Here is a 27,494-nt window from a genome sequence, read left to right as displayed (position 1 = left end):
CAATGAAGATCAAGAGGCAACCGGATTCCTTTACAGGGAGGAGATACTTTGTATTAACAAGTTTTCTAACTGGACAGAAAAAGATGGACAAATATTCATCCAATGGGTAGAAATTGAAGCCACACAAACTCAAAAAAGTAAGCTGTGGATTTTTATTGGTAAAACTGGTTAATCCTAACCAGACCTTAATGCTTTTTTAATTTAACAGATTAATACTGGAGGAAATACTTAGCTCAATACAAGTTGCTGGGTTCTGCGTAGGAGTTTTAGGTGAAATTAAGAGCCTGACCAGAATATCAAACATGGCATCATGGCTCTTTGTGGCCTTGACCTTAGAGAATACAAAAGGGAGGCAGTTCTGGTGCAGAGTAGATCCAAAATCTCTGTTAAGGTTCTTGCTTCACTGCCACTCTTACTGCAGCTACTGCCAGAGAGGGATGTGACCAGCCAGGAGCAACCTGCCCTGTACGAGCTGACCTTGTACAGGTGTAGTGCTGGAGGTCTTGCTCTGATACTCTGAAGAACAGTGGGAGTGTGCTTTGTGCTCCACACAGGTAGGGTGATGTCTGGTGTCCGTGAGTTATCTGTGACCAGGCTCTGGGTGTCCTCGAGCTTATCCCAGAGCCAGGGGGAGCCTGTGCTCTGTGCTGCTCAATGCTGAAATGGCCACCAAGCTCAGGAGAGGTGACACAGCCTCAGGGCTGTGGGCAGTGGGTTTGTTACCTGTCGTTGGCTGCTCAGGAGCTACACCTACACATAACTGGCTTTGTGGCTGTACTTGGCATCTCTACTATTTACTCACCGTTTCCTTGGTCACCATACAAGATTTAAATCCATGTTAAATTCAGATCAACTAACAAATCAAGAAACAACAATTATGTAACTCAAAACAGCAATGAAAATGCATTTTATTTACTTCCATTTCATGTTCTCAGCTATCACTTTTGGTGTCGGGGTTTTTAAAGGCATAAGGAGCAGTTAACAAGCTTCCACTGGCCTTTAGTGCTTTTGAAAAACCCCTTTAATATCCCAAATTAAAGCTAAAAAATTTTCTGTGAAAGGTTGAAGGCAAATCTCTCATTGATGTCATCAGGAAGGTCTGTAATTGTTCCCTTAATGTACAGTTGCTCTTCCCATCTCCCCCAGTCATCTCCAAACTAAAAGCAGTTCACTATTCCAAACCACGCTGTGGGCTTCTACACTCAAATTCCTGCACATGTCGTGTTCATGGAACTTCTTTCAATATCAATGAGAGTTCAGTCCCCAGAATGACTGCAGAAAGCACAAGAATCTGGAAGTGTCCACAAACAATCTACAATGCAGATAGAAAAGTCTTGTTTTACATACGCTGGCAAAAACTAAACAGCTTTCTATCTAGCTCCTACTCGAAGAAGTTTGATATCACTGAAGCTACAAGACAAGCTAACCTCCAAAGCTTATGAAATTATATTAAAATTTATATTTTCTCTGAGGAAATACCCCGAAGTCCTATTATCTTCAGGTAAACAAGTCAGTATTCCGTCTTCAACTTGTGGAATATCCAGTGCTTGTAGGCATCAACTGTGACCACTGCCAGGCCTGCAAAACATTGATACAGAATACCAAAACAGTGCTTTACCCTCTCAAGGTGCTTTACGCTCTGCAAGGCTGCCATCCCCCTCCCAACACAGAGCCTCTGCTGCCACAGCACCCACGACATTTGTTTGTAATGGAGGAGGGCTGGAATTACCACCCTAGCACAGGAGTGCAGCTGTATCCACCCCCACCAGTGCTGCAGCTCAGCTACCAAACCCTTTTGTCATCCTCCTTGGAAATTCCCAGGCAAAGGCCCTCGGTTCTGCATGTACAAAGACCATCCATGCACGTGCAGCCAGTCAGGAACGTTCAGGACATTGGACTCACTGCTCACATGCAGTGGCTTCTCTGGACTCTGCTGCTGCCACTCCCATCAGGAATGCTGGCAGTACGGATCCTGCTGCACGCTGCTGCCACTTTGGCTATGAGGAACTAACCCGTGAGTCTCCAAGGCCTGGGGGTGGTACATCCACTCTACCAACCCCTCATCATCAAAGGAGCAGAGACTGGTGGAGAGAAAACCCCCCTGGAGCAGAGCAGGGAATGGGTTCCCCAGAAGGGCTGGCAGTGGCACTGAAGTCCTGCCTGGTCCTCAGCTGAGACTGGTGCACTTGGCCTTTAGATTGGGAACAGAGTGTACCTGGTTCCCTGCCCATGGCACCGAGTTGGACCTACATGACCTTTAAAGACTGTTCCAAGCCCAGCCATTCTGTGATTATCAATCATATTATTCAGATCAACAGACTTTATTAGAGAAACTGTTGGGTTTTGTACTGATTACACAGAGTCTAAGAGGAAATCTGTTTAGAGACTTCCATGTGCCTTACACAAACATTTAGAAGAGTAACTTAAATACAGAGCAGTCATGATTTTACTGCAGTGAGTTAAAAAGATGTGCTTTGCTCTGCAAATTCATACCAGATCAGTTGATTATTTTCTCCTTCCATATGAAAATGCTTATGTGGCTATTTTTGAATACTTTTGACTATGCAAATAGCTCATGAAGACAGATTTTACTTCTAGGTAGTACTGGCAGTCTTGCTCAAAAATCAGTCATTATCTCAGCCTTTCACAAAGCTTAGGGAGTTTTTCCCTTAGGAAATCTCTCTTCTTTTGTTTTCCCCTCTGGTTTGAAAGAATCTGAGACTGCTTTACAGCAGTTCCAAAAAGCAGCTGAACGTTACCACTATATGTCAGCAGCAATGAAGAAGATTGACAGAGAGGCTGCTAATGCTTACGAAATGTGGGTCGGTCTGTGACTGAGCCACTGATTTTTCTTCATCACTAAAATACTGGGTGTAACTTCATGGATTGATCAACAGACATTGTGGGTAACACACTGAAGTTACTGATATTGGGGGAACCTGAAACTCAGACAAATATATTTTTGGTTTTTTGCTGACAAAAAATTCCTTCCTCTAATTTACCTGCCTTTGAAAGCACAGTGCTTTCCATGAGGTTAAGCCAACCATGTCTGCTGCTGGCCAGGAGCAGAGGACACACAGCTTTCTTTAAGGCTTGTTCCACTTCAAACTGTAGCTAATGACAATCTTTCCAGTCACCACCAGCATCCTCTCTCTTAACACACTGTAGCCCAATCAGTTTTGGAAGCAAAGTTCCCAAACTGAATCATAAGGGCACAAGAACTCAATTGAGACCCCAAAAAGAGCCCCAAAGCTCCGCAGGCAGGGCTGCCCTGCCATGAGACACAGCAAGTGCAATCTGTGACTGAGGCTGGAGCTGCTGCTGGCTGTGGTTGTGTCACTGCTCCAGGGGTGGTGATGCTGCACCCAGCTGTGAGCATGGGGAACACTCCCTAAAGCTTCTGGGGAGGATAGATTTGGGGAAGAAGGGAATAAGGCAAAAAACACCCCATGTGTGTAACTCCATAGCTTGACAGCTTGAGAGGAGCCTTGACGGAGTGTGAACCCGATAATTTGACCTGTTCTGATGGGGACAAATGAGATTAATTAAGAGATTTGCAGCTCAGTCATGGCTTGGCCAGTGAGTTCAGGAATATTCCTCTGGATTACAAAACAGGTAACGGAGAAATCCTGATCTGACCCCAAACTGAAACTCTAAGTGTCAATTCATCAATATTTGAGTTTAAAAACATCATAATTTTAAAAACATTGTAACATCAAGATATTGCCATGTGCTTTGTTTTGCCTCTCCTTGTATGCACTGCTTCTGACACTTCCTGTATATATAATGGTGATGAATTTATTTCTGTATGGATTTTTCTCCTGTGTATTTAAAAATGTTTCTTTTAATGGTAAGCAACTTTCTGATGTGTTTTCTTTTAAGGAAACCAATAGATAAAACATTTAGATGAGCTTTTGTCTTCTGTAATTTCATAAATTCAGCATTTGAAACCCTTAAGCAAACCAGTAAAACACGTGGGAGGTTTCAGCAGTTTAAGATATCCCATGCAATGATGCAAAGTAATCCATGGAAAATGATATCCGTGGTTTTAAGATTGTTATAGTAACCACTACCCTGGGTAAAGTTTTGGTTTTGCACTCAGCCAAATATAGCAGGCTCTTGGGCAAGAATGCAAGAACTCACATGTTGTAATGCACAATTGATTAAAATAAGTAATAAAAATTAATTAAACTATTAAGATGGCAGAAAGTTTCCAGCTGTATTACGATGGTAAATAACTCCCCTGGCCTGCCAATGTAGCATGTGTGCATTATAAAGGTGTTCCCTGGTCAGTGAATGCCGGTTCAATGCTGCCCTCTAAAGGAGACTTGTTTTTTAATAGAAGCAAATTTTATGCTGTGACCGTGCCTCTTAATTTACAGCACACATGACTTTTGTGTAACTCTACAGTTTGAGTAGATATTTATAAAACCAGGAGAGCATGGATAGAAACTTTAATTTTTTTCCAAATCTGGTATTTCTTTCTTGGGAGATACCATTGTATTCTCACCTTTTTTTTCAGTCCCACTGTTGCCCAGATAATCTACAGTGTTATACAAATAAAATCTACCTATAGCAGGCTTCCTGACACATTTCTATTTTTAAAATGTTAAGCGTAGAAGGTCTGAATTATTTCCTTTGTAGGTAACAGAGTTCTCTTTAAGATATGCAAAATATTAATATCAACCAATTATTAAGATTAGGAAAAATTTAAATGTGCCCAAACCTGTCCTGGACAGGTTTGTCCTGGACTGTTTGTCCTGGACAAACAGTGCAGGTATGTGGCTGAATTCAGATCAGTGTGTTTGGTTCCATTGTGCTCTGGCAGAGGAAGGAGTGCCCTCAGCAGTGTCCAGGGGTGAAAAGAACCTCAGTATTGCTTTAATTTGAAATTCCTGGTTTTTACCTGTTCAGGACAGGCTGACAGGCTGAGCAGCACAGCCAGCCTTGCAGAAGTTTAACCAGAAGATTTTCAAGTGTAAAGTTCCATATATGGATAATTTCAAAAGGTCTGTGACACTTTAACTTGCCAAGGCAATCACTGTGGCACACACTGAACCTGGCAACTTTACAGGACAGTGTTTATATTAGCATATTTCCTGACTCTTTTGCAATTTTTTTTTTAAACATAAAGGAGGGGGCAGAGAGAAACATCTGGTCACTCTTACTTAGTCCAATCTCAGTGTCATTTACTGGAGTCACCTGCCTTTTAACCATATCCCTGGCACTGCACTGGACCTGGCCATAATTAGTTCAGTTTGAAATACTCCGGAGCTCCACCTGGGGGAATCTATAGCAGACTGCAGCAAACCAGTGAGTAAAAAACCCATTTCCTAAACTTTATTTTCCATTTATAAGCTAAAAATTGCTTTTGGTACTTTCACATCCCCAGGTGAACCACTGCAACTTTGCCACGTGCTTTTGTCCCATTAGATGGCACAGCACAAGGGATGTGTGTCTGTTCTATAACCTATAGCTAAAGTAAATGCTGAAAATCTGTCACTTAGATAGGAATAGAGGAAGGATTTAGTAGATTGTATTGTTGTATACTCCTGTAGAGAGCCTGAGGGAAACTACAGGAAGGCTGGGAAATACCAGTTTTCCATGCTTAAGAAGTTGGATTATTGACAAGACAGTGGCGTAAGAAATACATTAGTTATATTTGTGTTCTCTTGTGTGGTTTCTTACATAACAGATATTAATGAACAGAAACTTAAAACATAGGTGATCCAAGTATCTGTAAATGACACTGATCCCATCTGCTGCTTTTTATGATACTATTAAACACTGTACTTGAAAAGTTCATTTTACAGGAATTTATTAAGTGTAGGTGAGTGCTTATCAAACTTGTATTTCTGCAGTTACATTAAAAATTAGAATCTAGTTTCACTAAGCAAAAGCACCCATGACATCCACTGAATTTGTGAATTTAGCAGGAAAGGTTGTAAGCTGCTATCAGTGCAAATGAGAGCTAGAGCCTGTTGTGTTTGCTGGTTTGTTTCATAGAATGCAGTTTTAGAAACAATTTCATAACAGCTTTTTGTGTTTCAATTTGGGTTCCCTTTTCTGCTATCTTAAAAACAATCAAAAGTACTAAATATGAAGAATGTCCAGCACAAATATCACAGTCAAAACTGAAAGCCCCCTGCTTTGTTGCATTACATGACTTTGGACCTAGAAATAATACAAAACTGGTGCATACATTAGCATTTGAGAAGGTACCTGCTGGTATCTTAAATCTGTATACAGTTTAGAAAAATACATGCAACATGTGCCTTATCTGTCCATATTTATTTTGAAATTATGTCAATAGAGCTTAATCCTCTACCATGTTAAGTAAGTGACCCTTATTTATGTGAGCAGTTGCATCACTCCAGGGAGGCTGTTCAGAGGAGAAAGGGCTGTTTGTGTGTTTGCAGTTTGCCAAAAATGAGTTTTGAATGTATTTACATGATATTTTATACAAAGCTGGCTAAATCTCTCTATATCACCTTTGAAAATAAGTATATAGATATTAAAATTACAGAAAATGTACTCAGCATCTCCATTTGCAAACTTTTTGTGATTTTTGATCATGTATTTGCCATGAAAAGTACTCTATTTACTCTTCTTTGGGGAACAACTACTTTAAAAATGAAGGCATTAATTACACTATTTCTTATCCATAGTTTTAACATGTTAAAATGGTATTAATTAGTACTGCATCATGTATTTCTAGTTTAATGCTGTAATGGACAATACATTACCTTGAGACCTAAACCCCCTTTTTTCTTGTGTTTTTTTAATAAAAGCAAAGATTAGATTTAAAAAATGGTCTCTCTGTACAGATTACTTTTACAACTGTGTGAATATGTATAATGAACTCAGCATTTATAACCAAGAGTAAACTTTCCAAATTGTAAATGTTCAGGTTGTTATTATAAATAGCTAGTAAATAACCAGACAAGAGTTCAAATAAAGATTAACACCATTATTAACTTTTTCTTCACTGTCTTTTGTTACTTAAAACCTGACCTTTGTGAAACAATGGAGTTTAGACTAAGTTCAATCTATCTTTAAGTACACAGTAATTCGGTTTTGCATTCTCCATATTACACAAAATTTAAACTGCCCCTGTGTTTATCAAGTAATTTCAACTAGAGATAATTATTGGTGGCTATATCTAGTAAGCAAAGTCTGCCAAGTGTAATTTTAAAATTATCTGTTCTATTTTTCCAGAGTTTTAAGAGCTGTTTGTCAGTTTAAACCAAAAGAATGTGAACGTGTATTTGGAAGGAAAAAAAGTGTAATTTTCTAGAATCAAGTTGGACAAGTTGATGAACTCGGTTATGGGATATAACACTTGCAGTAGCAGAATTCAATCCATCCAAGAACCTCCTTTCTGGTTACCTTCCTATTTTAATTTAGTAATTCCAGTCAAACAGGAATGGAAGAAAGATCATTCTAATCTGATTGACAGCACTTCCTCTTTTAATCCCAACTATTACCTGGTTTAGGATTGGCTCTGAAGGAATCAGTCAGGTGTCTACTTATCTGCCACCAACCAAACACAGGGGTACACGTAAAAGGTTGGGTTTACTTCTGCTTAAACAATGAAATATGTGGAAGAATTATTTCAGTTCTACCACCTTGGCTACCCATTCAAATAATTTTCAACTGTAAAAGAGACTTTCCTCGATGTGTATTTCAAAGGAAGAGTGCTATTGCGGTACTAATGATCCTGAAGAGCCCTCCTCCCTCCAGGTGAGCGGGGTGTGGGGCTGGATGCACCTGAGCAGTGTTAACCCCTGCGGTGTCTGGTTTAAGGGTGAGCTGCCAGCAAGCCCGCAGGGCCCCAGGGGCCGCAGCCTGGCCCCTCTGTCCCCACTCCTGCCTGTGCGGGCAGCGCGGCCCGGGCCGAGCTCCTGCCCCGCTCCTGGCACACGCAGCAGCCGCGCCGTGCTCCGGGCGCCGCTGGAGCTGTGCCGGGCGAGCCGTGGCCGTGCCCGTGGCCGTGCCCGTGGCCGTGCCCGTGGCCGTGCCCGTGGCCGTGCCCGTGGCCGTGCCCGTGGCCGTGCCCGTGGCCGTGCCCGTGGCCGTGCCCGTGGCCGTGCCCGTGGCCGCGCTGCCGCCCCTCCCCTCCCCTCGCGGCCCGGCCCCCGAGGGAGGCGGCCGCTCCTTCCCTCCCTGCCTTCCTCCTTCCCTCCCTGCCTTCCTCCTTCCCTCCCTGCCTTCCTCCTTCCCTCCCTGCCTTCCTCCCCCCTCGCTCCCCTGCCGGCCCGCCCGGGCGGCTCCGCGGCCATGCGGGCGGCACAGCCGCGCTCCCGGCAGCAGACCCTGGCCCTGCGGCGGCAGCTCGTGGGGTGAGTGCTGCGGGCGGGCGGGAGCGGGGCCGGGGCCGGGGCCGGGCGGGCGCTGCCGCCTGACGTGGCGGGGAGCGGGGCCGAGCCCGCGGGCCCCGCCCGGCGGCAGCGCCATCGCGCCCGCACAGCCCGGTGCGCTGCTGTAATTAACAGGAATTAGCCTTTCTTAAGGAGGGGGATTACGAAACTGCACTGTAAAACCCGTATGATACCGAGCGCGCCCATTTAGCGTCTAAACTGCTTAGAAAGCGTTTTCTGGGAGCCCGGCGGAGGCACGGCTGGGGCTGCAGGCCGTGCTGGGCTAGGCGAGGTTCTGGCTAACCTACTGATATAGCCCGTCTTTCAGGAAACTAATTATACCAAAACAGTGATGGAACAAACGTCTGCTCTGACAGAATGAGGGACAAGACTCAGTTCTAAACTTCTCATTACCGGTGTTTCAACCAACCTAAAAAAAGTCTTAATTCTGTAGACTATCAGAATGGCAGCTCTTTTGTTTAACTGTGTGAATATTTTCATATAATATATATTCAAATCCAAGGCTACTTTTATGTGTTGTATAAATACAAAAGTTGGGCTGAAAGTAAATGCTGAAATTAGAATTATGCCAGTTACACATACCCGAAAAATACTACACTGGCTATTAAATCCTTCTCTGATTTAAGTCCTGATTTGCCAGTCCTGCCACTGGCAAAAAAGACCCAGCCTCTGCAAGTACTTATTTCTGAACAATTAGGAGAAGCTTACAAAAAACCCCCAACTGTTTTGCCAGCTCACGCAGAAAGTATCAAGATTACTTTGGGGAAGGATAATGAAGAACTTTCTTACTTCACCATTGTCCTTTGTCATCCATTTGACAATGGCTTTGTATTTATCATCAAATTATTTCTGTATAAGCCATCTTTTACTAAACGAAGTATGAAGTTTGGCACTGCCCTTCAGAGTCAAATCTCTGCAACTCCTACTTAAGCAGACGTGTTTCCATTTTATTTGTTTGGCAATTCATTTAAAAAGTGAAACAAAACAAATGCACTTAAGTAAACCCAGCCTTATAAAAATCACTCAGTGTTCTAAGCTATGGTTAGTGAAGCTGTAACAATCACCTGCAGCAAACTATCTGGAAAATCAGGACTTTGGCAGGAATAGCAAAAACATAGTAATTTCAAAATAACATAGCACAGCACAAGGTATGAGGCATGAAAGTGAAAAAGGACAGACAGCACAGACAGTGAGGAGTTGCAGTTAAGTCAGGATGAAACTACAGAGGCAAGTCCTGCTGCTGTGGCTAGATCTTAAAAGTAGGAGTCTCATGTTTGGAATGTGATTTTTTTTCCTGTAAATCTAAGAAAATTTGAGTACAAGGCCTTTGGTTTAGGGGCCAAAAGCAGGGTGACTGTGCTAGCAAACAGGAGAAATGTCTTTTACCATTAGGATAAACTAACTACTAAGGTTTATTTTGCTTTCTGATGCTTGTTGTAGCCCTTCTTGCAAGCTGTTTTTTTCTAATGATCCAGTGAAGATCGTGAAGGCAAAAGGCCAGTATATGTATGATGAGAATGGGAGGCAATACCTCGACTGCATCAACAATGTCGCTCACGGTAAGCTAAAGTCCTGGTATTGGATGTTACTTGATGCTGTGTTTTTTTAGCAGAACAATCAGTACTTTTACTATGGTTGCACTGTGCTGGGAGAGGGGGTGTTTAATTGGAAAAGTGGAAGGAAACTTTCTTATAGTGCATAGTTGGGGAATTAGTTTTTTTGAATTTGTGTGTGTGAATGTGCTTTCCAGACTTGCTTCCTGTTCTGTCTTCCTAGAAATGTGTCTAAAATATACAGATTTTTTTTCCCCATGGAAACTCAAGTAAAGCACCTCACTGTAAAACTAACAAATGATGTTTTGTTGCTTTTGTGAAAGTTACTGTTTTAAGTGAACAGTCACAGAACCACTGCTCAGTGTGGTGCTTAGTGTATAATTAAGTGACTGCTGCTTTCTTAGGATTTGAAATCTAACCTGCCAGGGCTAGCAATTCTTTGATAGCTAAGCTTACCTGCACCTTCCCAAACTCCTGAACTATGGAAATGCCTAAATCCAAGCATCAAATCAGACACTATTTGTTTTAGCATATCAATTTTTAGTACTAACTACAAACTTTAAATACAGTAGGAGGCAACTTTAAACTGAGGAGCACAAAACTATTTTTACAAGATGTACTATTATTAAGGCCCTACTGATAATATCTCTGTACTATTAGAGAAATGTAAGTGTTAAGCTGGCATGTGAATGAACATTATGGGTAATATGAAGAGCTCTTAAAACACTCTCCACATTCTCTTGCAGTTGGGCACTGTCACCCTGATATAGTGAAGGCAGCCCATGAACAGAATCAATTGTTAAATACAAATTCTCGTTACCTGCATGACAACTTGGTTGATTATGCAGAGAGACTTTCAAAAACACTACCTGAGAAATTATGCATCTTCTATTTTTTGAATTCTGGGTAAGTTTGGTACATTGGAATTGATACTAGGCATATACAGACAAGTACACACACTTCCTTATCAACAACCAATTTCAGTCTGGTGTGGATGAGTAGATACTGGGTTTGGTTCTGCATGCTCTCTACCTGGAAACTAAATTAGTGCTTTATTTAAGAAGGGTTTTATTCTATTTGTAGGACCCTGGACCACAAAACAGTAATGTAAATAAATATCCACTGTATTAGTTTCTTGTCTGATTTGTCTTCTGACTTGACAGTTATTCTCACAATTAAATGTATCAATGTATTGCTTCTGTGGGGGAAGGGGGCACATTCCTAAGCAAGCTTCATCTGGAAGAAAAAAAAAAGCCAGACTGTTCAAGTAGTTCCTGTACTCTGGCTTTTTAAGACAGATTCTGTTCTGGTGAACAGTTCTCCCTAGTGAGTGCTGGTAGCTAAGGAATTTGTGCTTAACATGCATTGATTTTTGTCTGTTCTCTGCTGACACAAACAGCAATGCAAGGGAGGTTAGATTTCAAAAGTCAAGACACCCACAATTAACCAATTACTGAATTTTTCCATTGCAGATCTGAAGCCAATGACCTCGCCCTGAGATTGGCACGGCAGTACACAGGACATGAGGATGTTATCGTTTTAGACCAGTGAGTACATTGGCGTTTTGGGGGTACAAGGCTCGATTTTGGCCAACAGTCAGAGCATTTCTGAAATCCTCCTGTCATAGAGAGATTGTAACCAGGAAGCTGAGGGAAGTAATTTCTCCCTCTGTTTGGTATCTGCCAGCCCAGCCCTGCCCTGAGAGCTGTGCTGGGCTCTCCAGTACTGTACAGCTGTTGACACACTGGAAGGGGGCCAGCAGTGGCCTGGCACGATGGGAAGGGAGCCACAGCAGTGAGAGGGACGGGGTTTGTTCAGCTGTGAGACAGCCAGATACATCTCACTGCCACTAAAAATGGGAACGAGCAAAAAAGATGGGAGCCAAGTGTGAAAATGTATGGTGACAGGAAAAAAGACCTCAGATGTAAGTTCAAACCTAAGGAATCTTGATGAGATAGAAAAACAACAAAAAAAAGTCTTTTGCCATGGAAGGAGTCAAATATTAGAACAGGATGCCTACAGTCACTGGCAACTCCATTACTGGAGGATATTCAGAAATAGGCCCCTCCTGTTGTTCTGCAGTCTTGTGATACTGCTCAGGTGTTCCCTGCTGAGATTCCAGTCACTGGTGCAGGCAAACCAGTGGTAAGTCCTGTCCCTCTGCATCCCTTATAGTAAAATAAATAAATAAGTCTGAATATTACTAAGCTTATTGATGGAAAACAAATTGCAGAGCTGCTCTCAGTTTAAGTTACTGAACTTCCTACCAGGTGATAGCAGCTGGCTACTCTTTACTATTTGGAATGCTAACACTAAAGAACTCTTGATGCTGAGAAAATTACTGTTTAGTTCTGCCAATTGTTTTTAAGTGCTTACCATGGACATCTGACATCTTTGATTGACATAAGCCCATATAAATTCAGAAATCTAGACGGACAAAAGGAATGGGTCCACGTGGTATGTACTTCAGCCTACATCTATCAATTACTTGTCAATTGAGTGAAGTTGTTTTTATGATATATTGAATATAGGATACTGTTCCTTTGCATAGGCCCCTGTTCCAGACACATACAGAGGACTTTACAGAGAAGACCATGAAAATTCAGGAACAGCCTATGCTGATGAAGTAAAAAATATTATTGAGCATGCACAGAAGAGAGGCAGAAAGGTAAAGCGTAATTTCCTTAACGGTTTGTCCTGTCTTAGAAATGAATGTGCCTGACTGTCAGTGCAATTCAGAGTTACTAAGCTAAGTGGTATGGACTTAGCAAAAAAAAAAAAAAGATCACATTAATAATCAAAAAAATCTAAGGACAAAGAGTTTGCTCCACAACTTTCTGTATTGTTTCAGATTGCTGCATTTTTTGCTGAATCTCTACCAAGTGTGGGTGGTCAAATCATTCCCCCAGCAGGTTATTTTCAGAAGGTTGCAGAGTAAGTCATCATTCATTATCTTTTTTAACTTAACATATTTGGTAAATAAATAATTTCTCTGCCTGTTGTAGCATAGAACTCGATAGGTAGGAAATTACCCAAGCCTTCATGTTAGAATGAGAACTTTGCATATGGCTAAGACCTATTTTAATAAACACACAGTATACAATAAAGGCTTGTATGCATTTGTTTCCTTAAGGTTTGCAAAGTAACACTCTCTGCATGTTCCTGAACAGTAAATGCTATGTTCTGTTTCTTTTTAAGAGACAATGAAATCTGTTATGTTACAGGCATGTGCACAAGGCAGGAGGTGTATTTATTGCTGATGAAATTCAAGTTGGCTTTGGCAGGGTTGGCAAGCACTTTTGGGCATTCCAGCTTCAGGGAGAAGATTTTATACCCGATATTGTCACTATGGGGAAACCGATAGGAAATGGGCACCCACTTGCTTGTGTAGCAACAACAAAAGAAATTGCAGAAGCCTTTGCAGCCACAGGAGTAGAGTATTTTAATACAGTAAGTAAACAGTTGCCCACTTCTGTAAAGGAGTCTAAGGATTAAAATTAGATACTCATGCTGTTTTTATTAGTATTTATCACACAGTAACTAAAGATGAACTGTGTCACTGTACTATTTCTGTGTTTCTAGTCTGTGTCTCTATGTATTGGCTCTGATAAAAGTGATCGTATGCTCCTTGTACCATTGAGACTGCACTTTCAGTGACATGATTCCATCTTTTTTCCCTTTCCGTGGCTGTGTTTCTGGCCTGGGCTCAGTTTGGTGGGAACCCTGTTTCATGTGCCATTGGATTGGCTGTGTTAGATGTGATTGAGAAGGAACACCTGCAGGCTCATGCCACAGAGGTAGGCAACTTCTTGATGATGATACTCAAGGAGCAGCAAATCAAGCATCCCATCATTGGTGATGTCAGGTATCAGTGCCTTATTTACATTTTTAGCTGCTTTCTGTCTGGTTCAGTCAGTCCTACTCAATCCAGATGTTGTTTTGCAAAATTAATTACATTTTGTGTTTCCAGCAAAAATAAAGAGCCTCCTCTACAATTAGGTAAAACAAACTTGAGCTTATCAGAAATCTCCTATACTTTGCCACTCTGGGCCATCAGTCTACTGTTTTATCAATTTATTAGCTGCTAAAGGAATTTCCTATTAGAACTCAAAGTTCAAGTGCACAGGGTACAGAAGTGATGAGCTTGATGGAAAACATGCTTAACATCCTGTCCTGCACTGCCAGTGTGAGCAGACAGGAGTCTGTATTGCTACATTTCTTCAGAACAGCAAAACCTTTTCTAGCAGTAGTCAAACATCAGGTAGTTACCATGCAGTAAAGGTCTGGTCTTAAAAAACCTCAGTTTTTTAGTTCACTTGTAGTTCCTTTCTCTGACACAGACTGACTGTTTTTATTTCTTTTACAGAGGTTGTGGCTTATTCATTGGAGTGGACTTAATCAAGGACCAAGCAGAAAGGACTCCAGCCACAGCAGAAGCAGAGGTTTTAATAACAAGGTACATGGGGACAGCCATGGAATTCCTCAATATTGGAGGCAAGCACACAATTATACTACCCCTGCCACTCAGGGGTTGCTAAAATAAAACCAACTGGTCAAAACTGAAACAAGTCAGTGTAGAAAGGCACCGTGTTACAGCCTGCAGGGCTGGTGTTTAGAAGTTTTTCTGAACAACATGCAGAGGTAAACATATTTCTTTGTTATTGCTCTTTCCAGACTTAAGGAAAATTATATTCTACTGAGTACAGATGGGCCAGGAAGAAATGTGCTGAAATTCAAACCCCCGATGTGTTTTAATATGGAGGATGCAAAATTTGTTGTGGAGACAATGGACAAAATATTAACAGGTAAAAAATGATCAAAACCCCCAAAAATAGAAGTTTCTGGTTTCTGAACTTTCTTGAAAACAATACTGAGCTACTGCGTGTGATTTTCAGAAGTGGAAAAATGGAGCCAAAATGGTAAATGCTGAGCACATAGCCTTCCCTTGTCAATTATTCTGTGTTGAAGTTCTCTAACAAAAGTACTTCCTCTGCAGATGCATGTGCCTTTAAAATAGCTGCTCTGGCTGAGGGTTGAGTGTTTAGCTTATCTGAACAAGCACAACTTGTAAAAGATGCCTACATGTAACTGAAAACCATAATCTATGTACTTTTGCCACTTAGCTTTTTATACAACTTCTACACACTTAGCATTAAGAAAGTTAGTGTAAAAAATGTCGCTAAAGTCATGACTTTTCTAACTTGTTGCTTATTCTCTCTCCAGATATGGAAAAAGAAATGTCTGAACCATTAGAAAACACCTAATTGTCCTACCTGAGCAGGTATTTACCTAGAGTGACCCAGTAATATTTAAAAGCTAAGGTTCCCAAACATAACTTCACAAGCACAGTCAGAATAAAACTTCCTCAGAGATGCTTTTACTCCAAGTTTGCAGGAATTTCTGGGAGTCTCCAAGAATGGACCACCCTTGTGTGCATCCAGCATTCACAACTACCTTCCACCCACCTGCCACTCCCGTGTGCATCACTTGTTTGTAAGCTAGGGCCAACATGTCCCAGACATGACTGTCTCTAGGGCATGCAAATGACTGCACATCACACAAAGAACTTTTCTGCTTGCTGCTCAGTGCCTTCAGGCTCCAGCCAGAAGCTGGTCCAGCTGCATAACTTCTCAGCAGATCTGCCCTTAAGTGTCATTTCAGGTTCACAGCTGGTATCTCATCCTTCAGGATCCATTTATCCCTAGACTCAAAAGTTTGTGGGTATCAGAGCAAGATTGGTCTTGTTAAGTCTTCAAAGCCTTGTTATGTCTTCATGTGTTGAGGTCCCTCAATAGGTTGCCAGGAGAACATCTAGGTGCAATTCAGTTTTCTGCACACTCATGAGCACAGTGTACACATACAGTTAACACCTTGGTAACAACACCCTTTGTTGGTGCACTCGGTACTTCTCCAAACTACTCTGACTAAAAGACAACCACATGTTTAGTAGAACTCTGGATAGCTGGGCAGGAATGCACATGTGATCATTGTGAGCAGTGTAATCATTAGTGGCCTCAAACACCATGAGATTCACAGTGCTATGGCCCTGAGCTAAGGAGAAATATGTTTTTAGTTCAGTGTAATATTAGTATAGCAGGCACAAAAAAATGTGTTAATATTTTATTTAGCAAGTTAATGGAAAGACATACAACTGTTTATACTACTTATTCTTAGGAATGGAAAGATTACTTAGCAGTGCCAGTGCAAATTAGAGGCCTAATGACTTAATGTGCTTGTCTATAATCTAAACTAAGCAAGAAAAATGCCTTTATTTTCTACAGGAAACCAAGAATGCAAAAAGCCTCTTACCAAGTACAGTACTAGTAAGACACTTACATATAATGTAAGCGAAAAAGAGGCAATTAAGTAATTTCTTTTAATGATACTTTTACAAAAAACCGTAACATTATTTTCTTTCCATAGGTTTCAAACAATGTTCAAGATCTACTACAAAGAAACATTATTCTACTATAATAATGCACATTTAATCTTCATCCTAGCATGTCTTAGACCAGATAAGTCACCTTTGATTTTTCTGTTTTATCTTGTTTTTAGTAAAAGCTCCAGGAGAAATAAATTTTACAAGAGCTTGTCTCAACTCTGGCAGTGTGGAATTGGCCTTTATTTAAAACAGCATATCTAAAACTGATTATAAAGAAGGATCTTTCTAGTGGCCACTACAAAATATATTTTCTAAATTTATGCACTTTCAGGTTATGACTTTTTCAAATTAGGACAAGCCCATGGGTGTTCTGATATTTTGAAGTCTCCAGCTACCTATGCAAACACTACTGCAGGTGCCAGTACACCCAGTCCTCCCAGGCTCCTGTGACCAGTTTCAGCAGCCAGTGTCAGAACAAGGTCCCCAAGTAGCTCTATATCCAACAAACACTTTCAGCCACCAGGTTAAGTCAAAAACTTCAGTTCAAATTCCTAACATCAAACACGTGAGGGACAGACAGCTGTGGGCTCCCAAACCACTTCCTACAAACACAGCCTGTCCTCAAGAAATACCCAAGTACGATTAGTAAATTAAGAGTAGATTACAGCCATAAGCAACAACCTTGTGTACAAGCCTATACTTTCACCAGGCAGTTCTTTGTATCACAAACTTTTCATGCAAAGAAGAAAGGGAAAAAGCCAGCTCTGCATTTAAGTACCAGTATCCTCAGTTTCTGCCTAAGGCCACATCACCTGGTAAGGAAGCATTACCTGAGCACTCACAAAAATCACAATAACACCAGCTGACAAACTCTTGCTAGGACACTACTAGCCAGAACTGCAGCACAATGGTCCTGGTACCATGCAGTCTTCCCACTGGAGGGCCAAGTGTTTGCCAGAAAAATATTCTGCTACCCCTTATTTCACAGAAAAAAATAAAGTATGTAATAAAGTATTTAAATTTTAAATCTTGAGACAGTAATGCGTTTAAATACTGTACTCATTTGTTTCAGTGATCTGCTGGGTTTTTTTATCTGCAAATAAGTTGGGCTAGAGTTTACATGGTCCAGCCATAAAGTTGTCAACTATAAGATTTAAAATCTGATTTTTTTAAATACTCACGACTTCCACTTAACACCAGAAAAGTCTTACAGACTTTTAAATTTACAAGCAAGTTTTTCTTTTCAAGAACAGCCAGCAGGGAGCAGCAGATTATAGTCCATGCAGAAACAGCAGCATCCCTTGTTAAAAAAACTGGAAAGGTCACTAGTAAGTTGTTTCTTGTCTGTTACTTGTTTTGATTCCACTTCTGGGTGTTACTTGTTCAAACAGAATTTGTTACAAGGAAAAAAACTGCCATACTTCAGCTCTAAAAGGAGATTAAACATCCAATTGATCACTGCAACAAACATTGGAAGTTTACTTTGTGCAGCAGAGCTTGCTACTGATATTCTGCAACAAGACAGGCAAATCACATGACAGTTATTGCCTTAAGATAGCAGTAAACTAACAATAAACTCAAAAATGGACAGTATTTCTAGCAGGTCACTCATCTCTAGAGAAAGAGATGTTTTTTCCACCCACAACTGCAGTGGAAGTTTTTAGCCTTTTCTGTTACACAAAAAGACCACAAAAATTCAGACTTTGCATTGGTAATTTATTGTCTGTCCAACCTGCCTTTCAAGGCAGGTATAAACATCCTGTGAACAACTTGCTGACAAGTCTCAGACTCAGACAGTGAAATATGAAGTAAGTGCAGCCAGCTTCTTGCACACCTCTTGGCTCCCTCCTGCAATGCTCTCCAGACTCTCTGGCCCTACCTGAAGCCTCCAGCTCTGGCTCCTCCTAGCAGAGCCCAAAGCAGACACCACTACAGTTACTCTGAGCCTCTGCTTGCCTAGAGCATGAGCCACCAGCTCAGCAGCACAGCCCCACCACAGCTGGGGCTTCTCACCTGAGCTCTCCTCCACAACCTCCAGGCAGAAGTGACAGCAGCTTTTAGCTGCCACTTAACTGCAAGTGAGCTCAACTACCAACACAGCCTTCTAATTTTAAGATTAAAAACATTTAAATACAACTCAATCTATCAAGGTACTGCCATGAACTAAGTTCTGGGAACAGGATACTGGTGTTTTACTAATACATGAGCTGAAGAATGGCACAAGACACTAGATTACGCCTTTTTTATTTCAAAAGCTAGGATAGCTTCAATATCCATGTCATGGTGAATCAGAACACATGTAAAATACCTTACAATACATTAGATTCCAAAAAGGTACCAAAAAGTACAGTAAAATTAACACTTCCATTACAGGAAATGTATGACACAAAAACAATACAAAATAAAAAGGTGGAAAGTGACACTGGTTCCCTAAGATGCATCTCATTCTGTACAACTGGAGTAATGCAGAGTCCATAATTAACTCCAAGAGGCAGTCCCTAGATGCAGAGCTGCAGCTTTAAGCAGACCCTCAAAATCAGTTTCAGTTTAACCTATTAATAAAATCATTAATTAATTATCTTCAGCAATGCTGAAATTTACACACCACACTGTCTAGACAACTAGTTATTGGTAAGTTTAAAACATGTAAAACATTTCCAGGGAGCTCTTCCAAGTAAGATGCACATTTAACAGGCCATAGAAATTTATTGTAAAGTTAAATTTGGTACAGAACTGAAGTATCCATCTACAGCATTGTATACAAAACCTATGCAGTCATTTTCCAAAAGAGACCATGCCACTGCATACCTGAATAAGTTTGATCAATATGGCTTGTAGTTATTCTGATGACCACCACGTCTTGGTGTCTTCCCATAATTTGCACTGCCTTGACCTATGAACAAGAGAACAAATGCATTAAACTGCTAATTAGTTATGCTTGCTTATACCCAATACAGTTCTCTTTACTTACTGTAATCATAGCCTGGTCCATATCCATAATACCCATATCCTGAATAATCATAGCCTCCATAGCCACCATAACCTTGCTGATAGCCGTATCCTTGATTCCCATAACCCTGGTTCCAGTAATTGCCATAACCTTGATTCCAATTTTGACTTTGAGCTATAGAAGGGAAAACCATCCACAAAATCCCATTTTAGTACACACAACTTATTTAGAATGTGTCCATACTAAAGTAGTGTGTGTGGTACTTACCGCCGCCTCTTCCACCTCTGCCTCTTCCTCCATAGCTACCTCTTCCTCCACCACTACTGAACTGTTGCTGCTGGTACACTTCTTTCGGCTGTGCTACCTTAATCTCACACTGCAAATAAAAAACAAACAAGAGTATGTAAAGTGTCTCAGAGCAGCTTTGCCCAGCCTGAGCAGCTGGAGAAGCCAGAGTTCCTCTGGAGGCAAAGGAGGTGTACGTGCAGTGCTCCTGGTCAGGTGAGCAGCACTAATGCATATCCAGGGGCATCTGATTTATTGTGCCATCTGGGCAAAGGTTGGTCACTGTCAGCCTTTCCCAGAGGCCACTGCTTTCAGGGCATTTTACCCTGCCTGTTCCCCACCATCAGTTTCACCTGTAGGAGCCACCAGGCTGCTCTCTCACCTGGCACAACCTCCAGGACAAGGCTATTGCTACCAGGCTGCTTCACCTGAGCTGCACTGAATGGACAAGGCTCTGAGAAATGCAGCAGAACGAGTGTTCCTGGCAGCCACTGTACACCCTACACACTGTGCATGGACTGTACCATACCCCTACCAACGCCTGAGATCACCACTCATCAAACACTAACAGGTAAAACCAACCACAACTGACATTTTCCCAGACAGGTTCCTAGGCTGCAGTTCAAGCTGTCAGCCAACCACCAGGTTCCTGTATTTGTGCACAGTCCAAGATTAAAGCTGCTGCTGCTGCAAAAGAACAACAGCACCTGAGGCTTCAAGTTCCTCACCATGGGACCCTTAAGGTAATCTCCTTTTAATTGTGATACATAAATTTCTCAGCTCTCTTGGCATTTAGGCATTCATCTCTCCTGAAAACAAACTTCACTGCTAACCAGTGATTTTCCCACTGCATTAGGTTTGCCAAAATTTGTTCTGTATTGTGTCAAGACCAGTGTTAAACCAAATGCAGTCCAAGTCAGTGTCAGACAGTACAACCAAGTGAAATAGGGCTCTGAAGTTATGTGGTCAGCGGTGGCCTCAGAGCAAGGGAACAGGGACACCTTGAGCCAGTACACATCATTTGCCTCCAGTCTCTCTTCCCACAGTCAGCTGGTCAGAGCATCACACCCCACCCTTCCAGCAGTTCCCATAAGCAGCTGACCAGGCACAAGCTTCCATAACTGTACATTCATTCCCTGGATCCTTGGAGTGGTTTACATGACAAGGTTTTGGTAGCAGGGGGACTGCAGGGAGGGCTTCAGAGAGAGAAAAAAGCAGAAGCTGCCCCCCCAGCAGACAGAGGCAGTTTCAGCCAGATGCTTGCAAAGTTAAGCATCTGCAAGGCTTTCATTTATGCAAGTGCTTATGCTGAAAATAGCCATCTACCTGTTGGAATGGCTTCCATTGCTGCACAAGCCAATTTCTCCACAGACATTTAATAAATGCAATTAGATATTTTATATTCAAAAGGCCCTAAAATACAGCAATGAAAGCCACAAGTATTGTCAAAGAGCCTTGGCAGCTTCTGTGACAGAACTTACAGCAAAACAATGCTATATAGGGTAAACCTCAAACTGTCCTTATTGTAAATTTGTACTTTGACACAAGAGGGCTACAAAAGCCTCTTCAGGTTACAGATGTAGAGGTATTATCCTTGGACAAAGAGTAACAAGTCAAAGTTTCTACCTTGCTTCCACTGACGTTATGGAATTTCTTCTCCAAAACCTTCTTCACTGGATCCTCTTCCTTGAAAGTGATGAACACAAACCCCCTCCTTTTGTTGGTCTTTGGATCCATTGGCAGTTCAATTGCTTCGATCTGAAGACATGAAATACTATTTTCAGACTCATGTTTTAGATGAGCAGTTAAATGCACAGAAATTGGGACAGCAAAACTGTAAATTTTCTCTCTGCATATTAGGCAACAAGAAAGTTGCAAGCCTTTCTATGCTAGCACTGGCTTTCAGATCAGAGATTTCCATTTTACAACTCTTCAAACTGATTTTAACATCAGATAAAATGCTTTGAGTTAAAGCCAAGGCTATCTAACTAGCAATGGAAGCATCTAGTGCAGTAAGTGCTACCTTTGCTTTCAAGTTGGGAAACTTCTGGATGTTTCAGAAGGCTTGATACATCTGAAATTAACTTACTTGAAACGCGCAAATTAATGAACTAACAGCCACTGAGGACTATATCTTCAGAATTTACTAAGATACCATTACACACCTCTCCAAACTCTCCAAAGTATTCCCTGATTTTCTCTTCTGTGGCTTCTGGGTTTAGTCCACCAACAAATATTTTCTTCACTGGATCCTTTTTCATTGCCATGGCCTTCTTGGGATCAATTAGTCGTCCATCTAGTCTGTGTTCTTTCTGTTCCAGAACCTAAAAGACAGTTTGGTATGGTTAACTCAAACTGAAAAGTTTCCCCTAGAAGTTAAAGATCTAAAATATGAAGCTTAAATTCACCTTTTCAACACTCCCAGGTTCTTTGAAGAGAATAAATCCAAAGCCTCTGGATCTTCCTGTGTTAGGGTCCATCTTTATCGTACAGTCGGTTACCTCACCAAATTTGGTGAAATAATCTTTCAAGTCTTTTTTGCTTGTATCCCAACTGAGGCCACCAACAAACATCTTCCTGAAATTTCAAGGAGAGAAGAGCTATTCAGATTCAGGAAGCACTAGAGAAAAGCACATGCAGCAAGATGCTCAGTGGTACACACCTCAGCAGCATTGTCAGAACAGGACCAACTGTTCCAAATGCAGCACCTGCAACTTGCCAAAAGCTGCTGGTATTACTGGTGTGCACAAGGGTGGGCTTCTCCCTCCACTTTCTGAGGGAATGCCACAATGCACCCAGGCATTTATTAAGAGGATATAAGAAATAGTAATAATAGCCTCAAGTATTCCTTGCCAGTAACTTATATTCTTAACAGAAATACTCTATAATTTGCAAGAAAGCAGTATTGATTATCAAGTACTGCCACCTCAGTTTTTGCAAAGAACTTAGGATCATTCCTACTGCTCTGAAAGCATTCAGCAAAGCATAGGGTATCAAAAGCAAAGTATTTGAGCTCTCTTAGGTTTTGGTTAAACAGCTGTAAAAATTTTAGTCCAGGTATGTGTGACCTCCACTAACAGTCACATACAACAGACAGGACTTTGGACCTGCCTTGACTACGATGTTGTGCACTTCTTCCTGCTTAGTTACTGACTCTAGTTCTGTGTCAGTAGCACAGGAGTCTCTCCATTCTTAGTCTTTAATTCCAAATAGGTGGATACTGTTCTTCCCCACCCACTTTCCCATACAAAATACCCTCTGAAGGAGGATATCTAGCTCAAAGAACTAAATTCGAGGCACAATACAGAAGTCAAGTTAACAAACAAAACAGTGATAGCAGGCAAGAAGGCATTTTTCAAATACTCCACTTCAAATGAAAACATTAATAACATAGCTGCATTTTCTATTTTCATAGTTTCCAAGGTAACAAACTAAGCTTTTAAAAGCATATGAGCCTTTTTATCTAACTATAGACTGAAGCAGTTTAAGTTGTCATTACTCTTGTTTGGAGGCAACCTAGATTGGCACTAGAAAGTAGCAGCACTTCAGAAATTTAACTATGCTTAAATAAAATTGGCTTTTGGTGTTTTTGTGTAACTTTGCAATAATCATCATCTGCTGATGTACAAGAGGCAATGGAGGGGAACCTGAAACTGGGTGAAACCCTTTATGGGCTTGAGTGAAGTTTTTTGAGCAGCCCAAGCTGCGTGCTCTTGGTGGGTGCAGCAGGAAGCACCGGGCCCAAGCTCAGCCTGTGCTTCCTGCAGCCATTACAGCACAGCCCGGGAGGAACGGCCCTGCGGGTTTATTTGGCCTTTCAATACCAGGTCAAAGAAAGGGGCCTGGGGGATCCCCTCCTATCCCAACAGCTAACTATGGCTGCTCTAACCTGTACAGCCCGAGAGAGGCTTTCCACAGCACACCCTGTCATCACTGACCACACAGAACAATCAAAAGATTGGGGATGACAGGAATTTATCTGGAGGCAGCTTTGGCTGCTTTATGGCACTGGGCTGGAGCTGTGGCATTGCCACATGCTAAACTCACCTCTTACCACAGCAGGATCTGTTACACTTTGCAATTGGCAGGGCTTTGTTTTGTAACTGGAAAAATTGATACCTAATTTAAATAGCACAGGATTTAAAACTTTTCAACCTCTGAAACTAAGACAAAAATCCCAGTATTTGGCTTTGCCTTCAAAGGACACATGAACCCGACAACTGCACCCTTAACATGCAGTCATTTTTCCCTCCTGAGTGCATTAGTGCAGTTAAATTGAAGTTTATTTTAGCTCCTAATAAAACATTGTAAAATCAGTGCCTTGGACAGCACTACATTTTTCACATAGGTCAATCCCTCTGAATAACTGCTTTCCTAGGAAGTTTCATTTCACACCGATTTGGGGCTGAAGCTTGTCACCTCCTGTTCATGAAAGGAAAAGACTATCACCCTTTTATCACACAATACCAGAAACAGTAAATAAAAATTCGTACATAGCTAAAAGGCTTGGTTCTCAATCCTTCTGGTGTCTGCAAACAGTACGTCCGGCCTCAGCTTGTGGGAAGCTTGTGCAAGTGTTACTCGTTCCTTTATAGTCAAAAATCTATTACAGTGGCTTCAGCTCTGTGTTTAACCTGAGCGATCTGACCCTCTGGTTCAGAGCTCAGCGGTAACAAAGGGAGTTCCAATTAAATACATAGGGCAGCCTGAATAACAAAGACCTGCCTAAGAAATGGCCAGGTAATCTTCATGTCAAATACGTGTATTTATGAACAGACCAACTATGATAGGAAAGAAATTCTACTTGTGTACACACGGATTCCACTACCAAAGCACAGCGAAACTACACCAACTCCTCCAGAAATCCCTTGCAAGTCTTAAGGCATTTTCTGACAATGCTGCAAAGTAGCACACCAAAATCGCTCTTACCGCTTTAAACACACCGCGCATCGTCTCAACCGTGCTGGTTTACCCTTTAGCTCCCTTAAAAAATACTTAGCTGACCGCCCCGCCTTCCAAGGCCAGGATTATTTTTTGCGTGCTTTACACAAAACACTTTCACATTTGCATCGACGCCGCTGGCCACGGGCCATGCGATCCCCACAAAGTTTCACCCAGCTCCCCTCCCCCAACAGAAAGCAACTCCTTCCATCCGCCCCTTTCGCTGAAGAGGTAAAGGATGAAGAAAACGCGGGAGAGGTAAATCTCCTTCCATTTTACAGCGTGAGACGGCAACAGCCCCGCTCAGCGCCCCTCCCCCAGCCGCCACATGGCGCCAACAAAAGGCAGCGCCAGAACAAAGGAAGCGCTGGTGCTGCAGGGCCCCGGCTCGGCGGGGCCGCTCCCGCCGCCCTCCCCGCCGGCCGAGCGGGGCCGGGGGCGCTGCCGCCGCAGGGCCGCGCCGGGCCCGCCGCTCCGCACATGGCGCCCGCGCTTACCCCGCGTCCTCCTCGTTCTTGCTGGCGTTGATCTGGTCGCCCTCGGCCCCATTCTGGCTGGCGGCCGTGCCCGCTGTTCCCGCCGCTGGGCTGGCTCCCGCCGCCGCCGCCGACGCTGCTCCCGCCGCTCCCGCTGCCGCCGGAGCCGCGCCGGTCTCGGCCTGCTGCTCCCCGGCGCTCTCGGCCGCTTCGTGCCCATTCTGGGTGGCGCCGGTCGCCAGCTGCTGCTCTGCTTCCGACATGGTGCCCCGTCCGCAGAGGGAGAGGGACGAGAGGCGCCTGCGAAAGACGAGCGCGGGTCAGCGCGGCGGCTCCTCCCCGGCCGGGCCGGTCTGATCCGGTCCGCTCACACCCCTCCCCCTTCCCGCCGCCGCCATCCCGCTCGTACTCACTTTTAAAATCTGCTCCCGATAAAACCCGGGCCGACCGAAGTCTAATTAAAACCACCCCGGCGCTGGTGCTGGAGCCGATCCCGCTCCCTGCGGCTGCTCCGCACCGGCCCCGCCGCCACCGCCGCCTCCCCCTCAGACACGTACTCAGGCCCGCGCCCGCGACGCGTGGCCGCTTTTATACCGCCGGAGCCCGCGCCACACCGCAACAAGGCGCGCTCTGGTTGGGCACTGCCGCCTGTCACTCAGGGGGTTCCACTGTCGCTACTGGCTGCCCTGGCGCGCTGGGCGGGGTCGCGCTGCGAGAGGCGGGCGAGGCGGGACCGGGAGTCGCCGGCGGGGTCGGGACAGCCCCGGGCGGGATCGCGATCGGGATCAGAATCGGGATCAGGGTGCGCTCCCAGCACGGTCCGTGGTTCGGCCGCGGCGGACCCAGGCCCGCGGGTTCCTCACGGGGACGGCCGGTTGCGGCTGGAGCGCTGTATTTACTCGGAGTGCCGCCCTGGTATAGCTCGAGGTGTGTTGCGGGCACTGAGTCAGTTACTCCAGGATGAGAGGTTTGCTTAATGCATCCAGCTCTGCTGGTTTTGCAACCGAGAGGGGCCAGAGTTTGTTGTTTTTAAACTTAGATTTGGATATTACATAACTCGGGGAGCTGGAGCGCTGAGCACGTGCCCGGGCCTTCATTCCTTTTGCCCAAGGATATGTCAACCTTGTTGGCAAAGTTGTGGGTGAGAAGTCCAGAAGACAACTGCTCCTTGTAACCAGACATTCTTGCACGCTATACAGCTCCTAGTGTCCTATTTGTCCATGCCAAAGGGGCAGATCTTGCCTTCTAGCTAGGCAGGTAAAGCTTACACATTTTTTTAAAAAACCCTAAAAGTTAAGCCCTTTGCTTGTGGGCAAAAAGTAACAAGTATTACCTAACTTACTGCGGTAATGAGTGCACACGTTATTGCTCCACCCTCTGTCAAATATGGCTTGTGGCTCAACTTTCATTTGCTGTTAAAACTCAGGAATGCCCACAGCCACTTTCGAATAGAAATAGTGGCAAAACATTTTGTTAAGTGATCTGGACTCGGGTATGGGCTGGATCATGAACTGTCCTTCAGCTGAGCTGCTTTTAGAACAGTTTTTTATCCTAAATACAGTAGGTCAGAATTAATCTTTAGGGATGCCTGGCTCACCATAGGCTACTGATAGGGTAGGGCATGCTATACACAAACTCTCAACCAGAACTTTAGGTTGAACTTTGTAAAAAAATGTTCTATGAAGTCAGGCCAATAAAGACAGGAGAAAGAGCAGGGCCAGTGCACTTGACAGTTGGAATGTCCTCAGGACAGGTTGTGGATGTTGGCTGATAGAGATGCTCACCAGTATGAAAATATATTTTTATATTGTTTTCTTGTATTGAATATTAAATAGAATGTTAGAGGCAAAGAATTTTTTATAAGATCTCATAATTTATACCATGTCAGAGGAGCTTACCCCACATCCAGCAAGGGAGCTTCTTGTGCTTTTTCAAGCAGCTTTGGCTTAGATTTTAAACCTATCAGGTCTGTACCAAAAAGATGTGGTTTGTGATTACAACCATCTAAGCCACTGTCAGCTAAGTGCATTCCCTTACCCTGTGCTGACAGCCTGCCTAATGGGAAAATACCACACGTTTGTTTAAATCACAGGGAGCCCAGGCCAGACTAAGGCTTGCAGATTGCACGTCTCAGTTGGTGAATGTCACTGCCCTGTTTCCCTGTCCTCCTTCTTTTTGCAGGCTTTTGTATACAGCTGTGGCAGGTGTCTGCAGAAATACATCTGTTCTGAAGCTTACAGACCAGCATCTAGAGTAAACTGAAATTTGCAGCACTTTACATCGCTCTGTCAGGCTCAGCTGATGGACATAACCTGAGTGCTTTGAATTATCTATTTATAACTTCATTTTCTTTATTTATAACTTCATTTTCCTGCAAGATTCACCACCCATAACATCTGCTTTGTATTTCATCAAGTCTTGCTGACAACGTGAATGACTGTCATCTCATTAGGACTTCTACATACATTTCCCTTTATTTTCTCATCTCTTTTTATTTCTTCAGTTCTCCTTTTTTGCTTTGCTGAA

At 43.0% G+C, this 27,494-nt stretch overlaps 3 protein-coding genes across 10 annotated transcripts in view; 2 read left to right on the top strand and 1 right to left on the bottom strand.

Moving 5' to 3' along the window:
• Positions 1–875: 875 nt before the first annotated feature.
• On the bottom strand, positions 876–25,543 carry HNRNPAB (heterogeneous nuclear ribonucleoprotein A/B). 7 transcript variants are annotated; one of them, XM_063413340.1, is made up of 9 exons: positions 25,382–25,543; positions 24,990–25,268; positions 21,960–22,128; positions 21,717–21,875; positions 21,178–21,309; positions 19,534–19,642; positions 19,288–19,440; positions 19,125–19,209; positions 876–1,578 (listed from the first exon to the last, which is right to left on the bottom strand). In XM_063413340.1, the coding sequence occupies exons 2-8, from the start codon at positions 25,229–25,231 to the stop codon at positions 19,139–19,141; spliced, it is 1,035 nt and encodes a 344-aa protein (XP_063269410.1). In that variant the 5' UTR covers positions 25,232–25,268; positions 25,382–25,543; the 3' UTR covers positions 876–1,578; positions 19,125–19,138. The 7 variants fall into 7 exon arrangements, with proteins under 7 accessions (XP_063269410.1, XP_063269412.1, XP_063269415.1 ...); XM_063413342.1 differs by having other exon boundaries at positions 876–1,312; XM_063413341.1 differs by lacking the exon at positions 876–1,578 and adding an exon at positions 18,544–18,868.
• On the top strand, positions 1,587–16,532 carry PHYKPL (5-phosphohydroxy-L-lysine phospho-lyase). 2 transcript variants are annotated; one of them, XM_063413338.1, is made up of 13 exons: positions 1,587–5,313; positions 9,822–9,940; positions 10,681–10,840; positions 11,407–11,481; positions 12,304–12,391; positions 12,486–12,602; positions 12,786–12,868; positions 13,159–13,384; positions 13,645–13,799; positions 14,301–14,390; positions 14,609–14,739; positions 15,158–15,215; positions 16,358–16,532. In XM_063413338.1, the coding sequence occupies exons 2-12, from the start codon at positions 9,886–9,888 to the stop codon at positions 15,196–15,198; spliced, it is 1,221 nt and encodes a 406-aa protein (XP_063269408.1). In that variant the 5' UTR covers positions 1,587–5,313; positions 9,822–9,885; the 3' UTR covers positions 15,199–15,215; positions 16,358–16,532. The 2 variants fall into 2 exon arrangements, with proteins under 2 accessions (XP_063269408.1, XP_063269406.1); XM_063413336.1 differs by lacking the exon at positions 1,587–5,313 and adding an exon at positions 8,155–8,342.
• NME5 (NME/NM23 family member 5) overlaps positions 24,611–27,494 on the top strand; it is a 15,406-nt gene continuing 12,522 nt past the window's right edge. The window contains exon 1 of the mRNA XM_063413351.1: positions 24,611–24,750. Coding sequence (XP_063269421.1) covers positions 24,643–24,750 — 108 coding nt within the window. The 5' untranslated portion in view covers positions 24,611–24,642. The remainder of the gene's footprint in view (positions 24,751–27,494) is intronic.

Source organism: Prinia subflava, chromosome 16 (genome assembly GCF_021018805.1).
Source record: "Prinia subflava isolate CZ2003 ecotype Zambia chromosome 16, Cam_Psub_1.2, whole genome shotgun sequence".
In the NCBI taxonomy this organism is placed as follows: domain Eukaryota; kingdom Metazoa; phylum Chordata; class Aves; order Passeriformes; family Cisticolidae; genus Prinia; species Prinia subflava.
Note: the sequence above shows the minus strand (reverse complement) of the source record. Positions and strands in the feature narration are given on the sequence as shown.

Bases quoted from the DNA above. Each gene is read 5' to 3' on its own strand.
- PHYKPL (XM_063413336.1), top strand. From the start codon at position 8,281: ATGCGGGCGGCACAGCCGCGCTCCCGGCAGCAGACCCTGGCCCTGCGG. The intron at 13,385-13,644 runs GTAAGTAAACAG...GCCTGGGCTCAG, and splicing joins GAGTAGAGTATTTTAATACA to TTTGGTGGGAACCCTGTTTC. The intron at 14,391-14,608 runs GTACATGGGGAC...TGCTCTTTCCAG, and splicing joins GCAGAGGTTTTAATAACAAG to ACTTAAGGAAAATTATATTC.
- HNRNPAB (XM_063413340.1), bottom strand. From the start codon at position 25,231: ATGTCGGAAGCAGAGCAGCAGCTGGCGACCGGCGCCACCCAGAATGGG. The intron at 21,876-21,959 runs GTGAATTTAAGC...ACTGTCTTTTAG, and splicing joins AACCTGGGAGTGTTGAAAAG to GTTCTGGAACAGAAAGAACA. The intron at 21,310-21,716 runs GTGTGTAATGGT...TCATGTCTTCAG, and splicing joins ACTTTGGAGAGTTTGGAGAG to ATCGAAGCAATTGAACTGCC.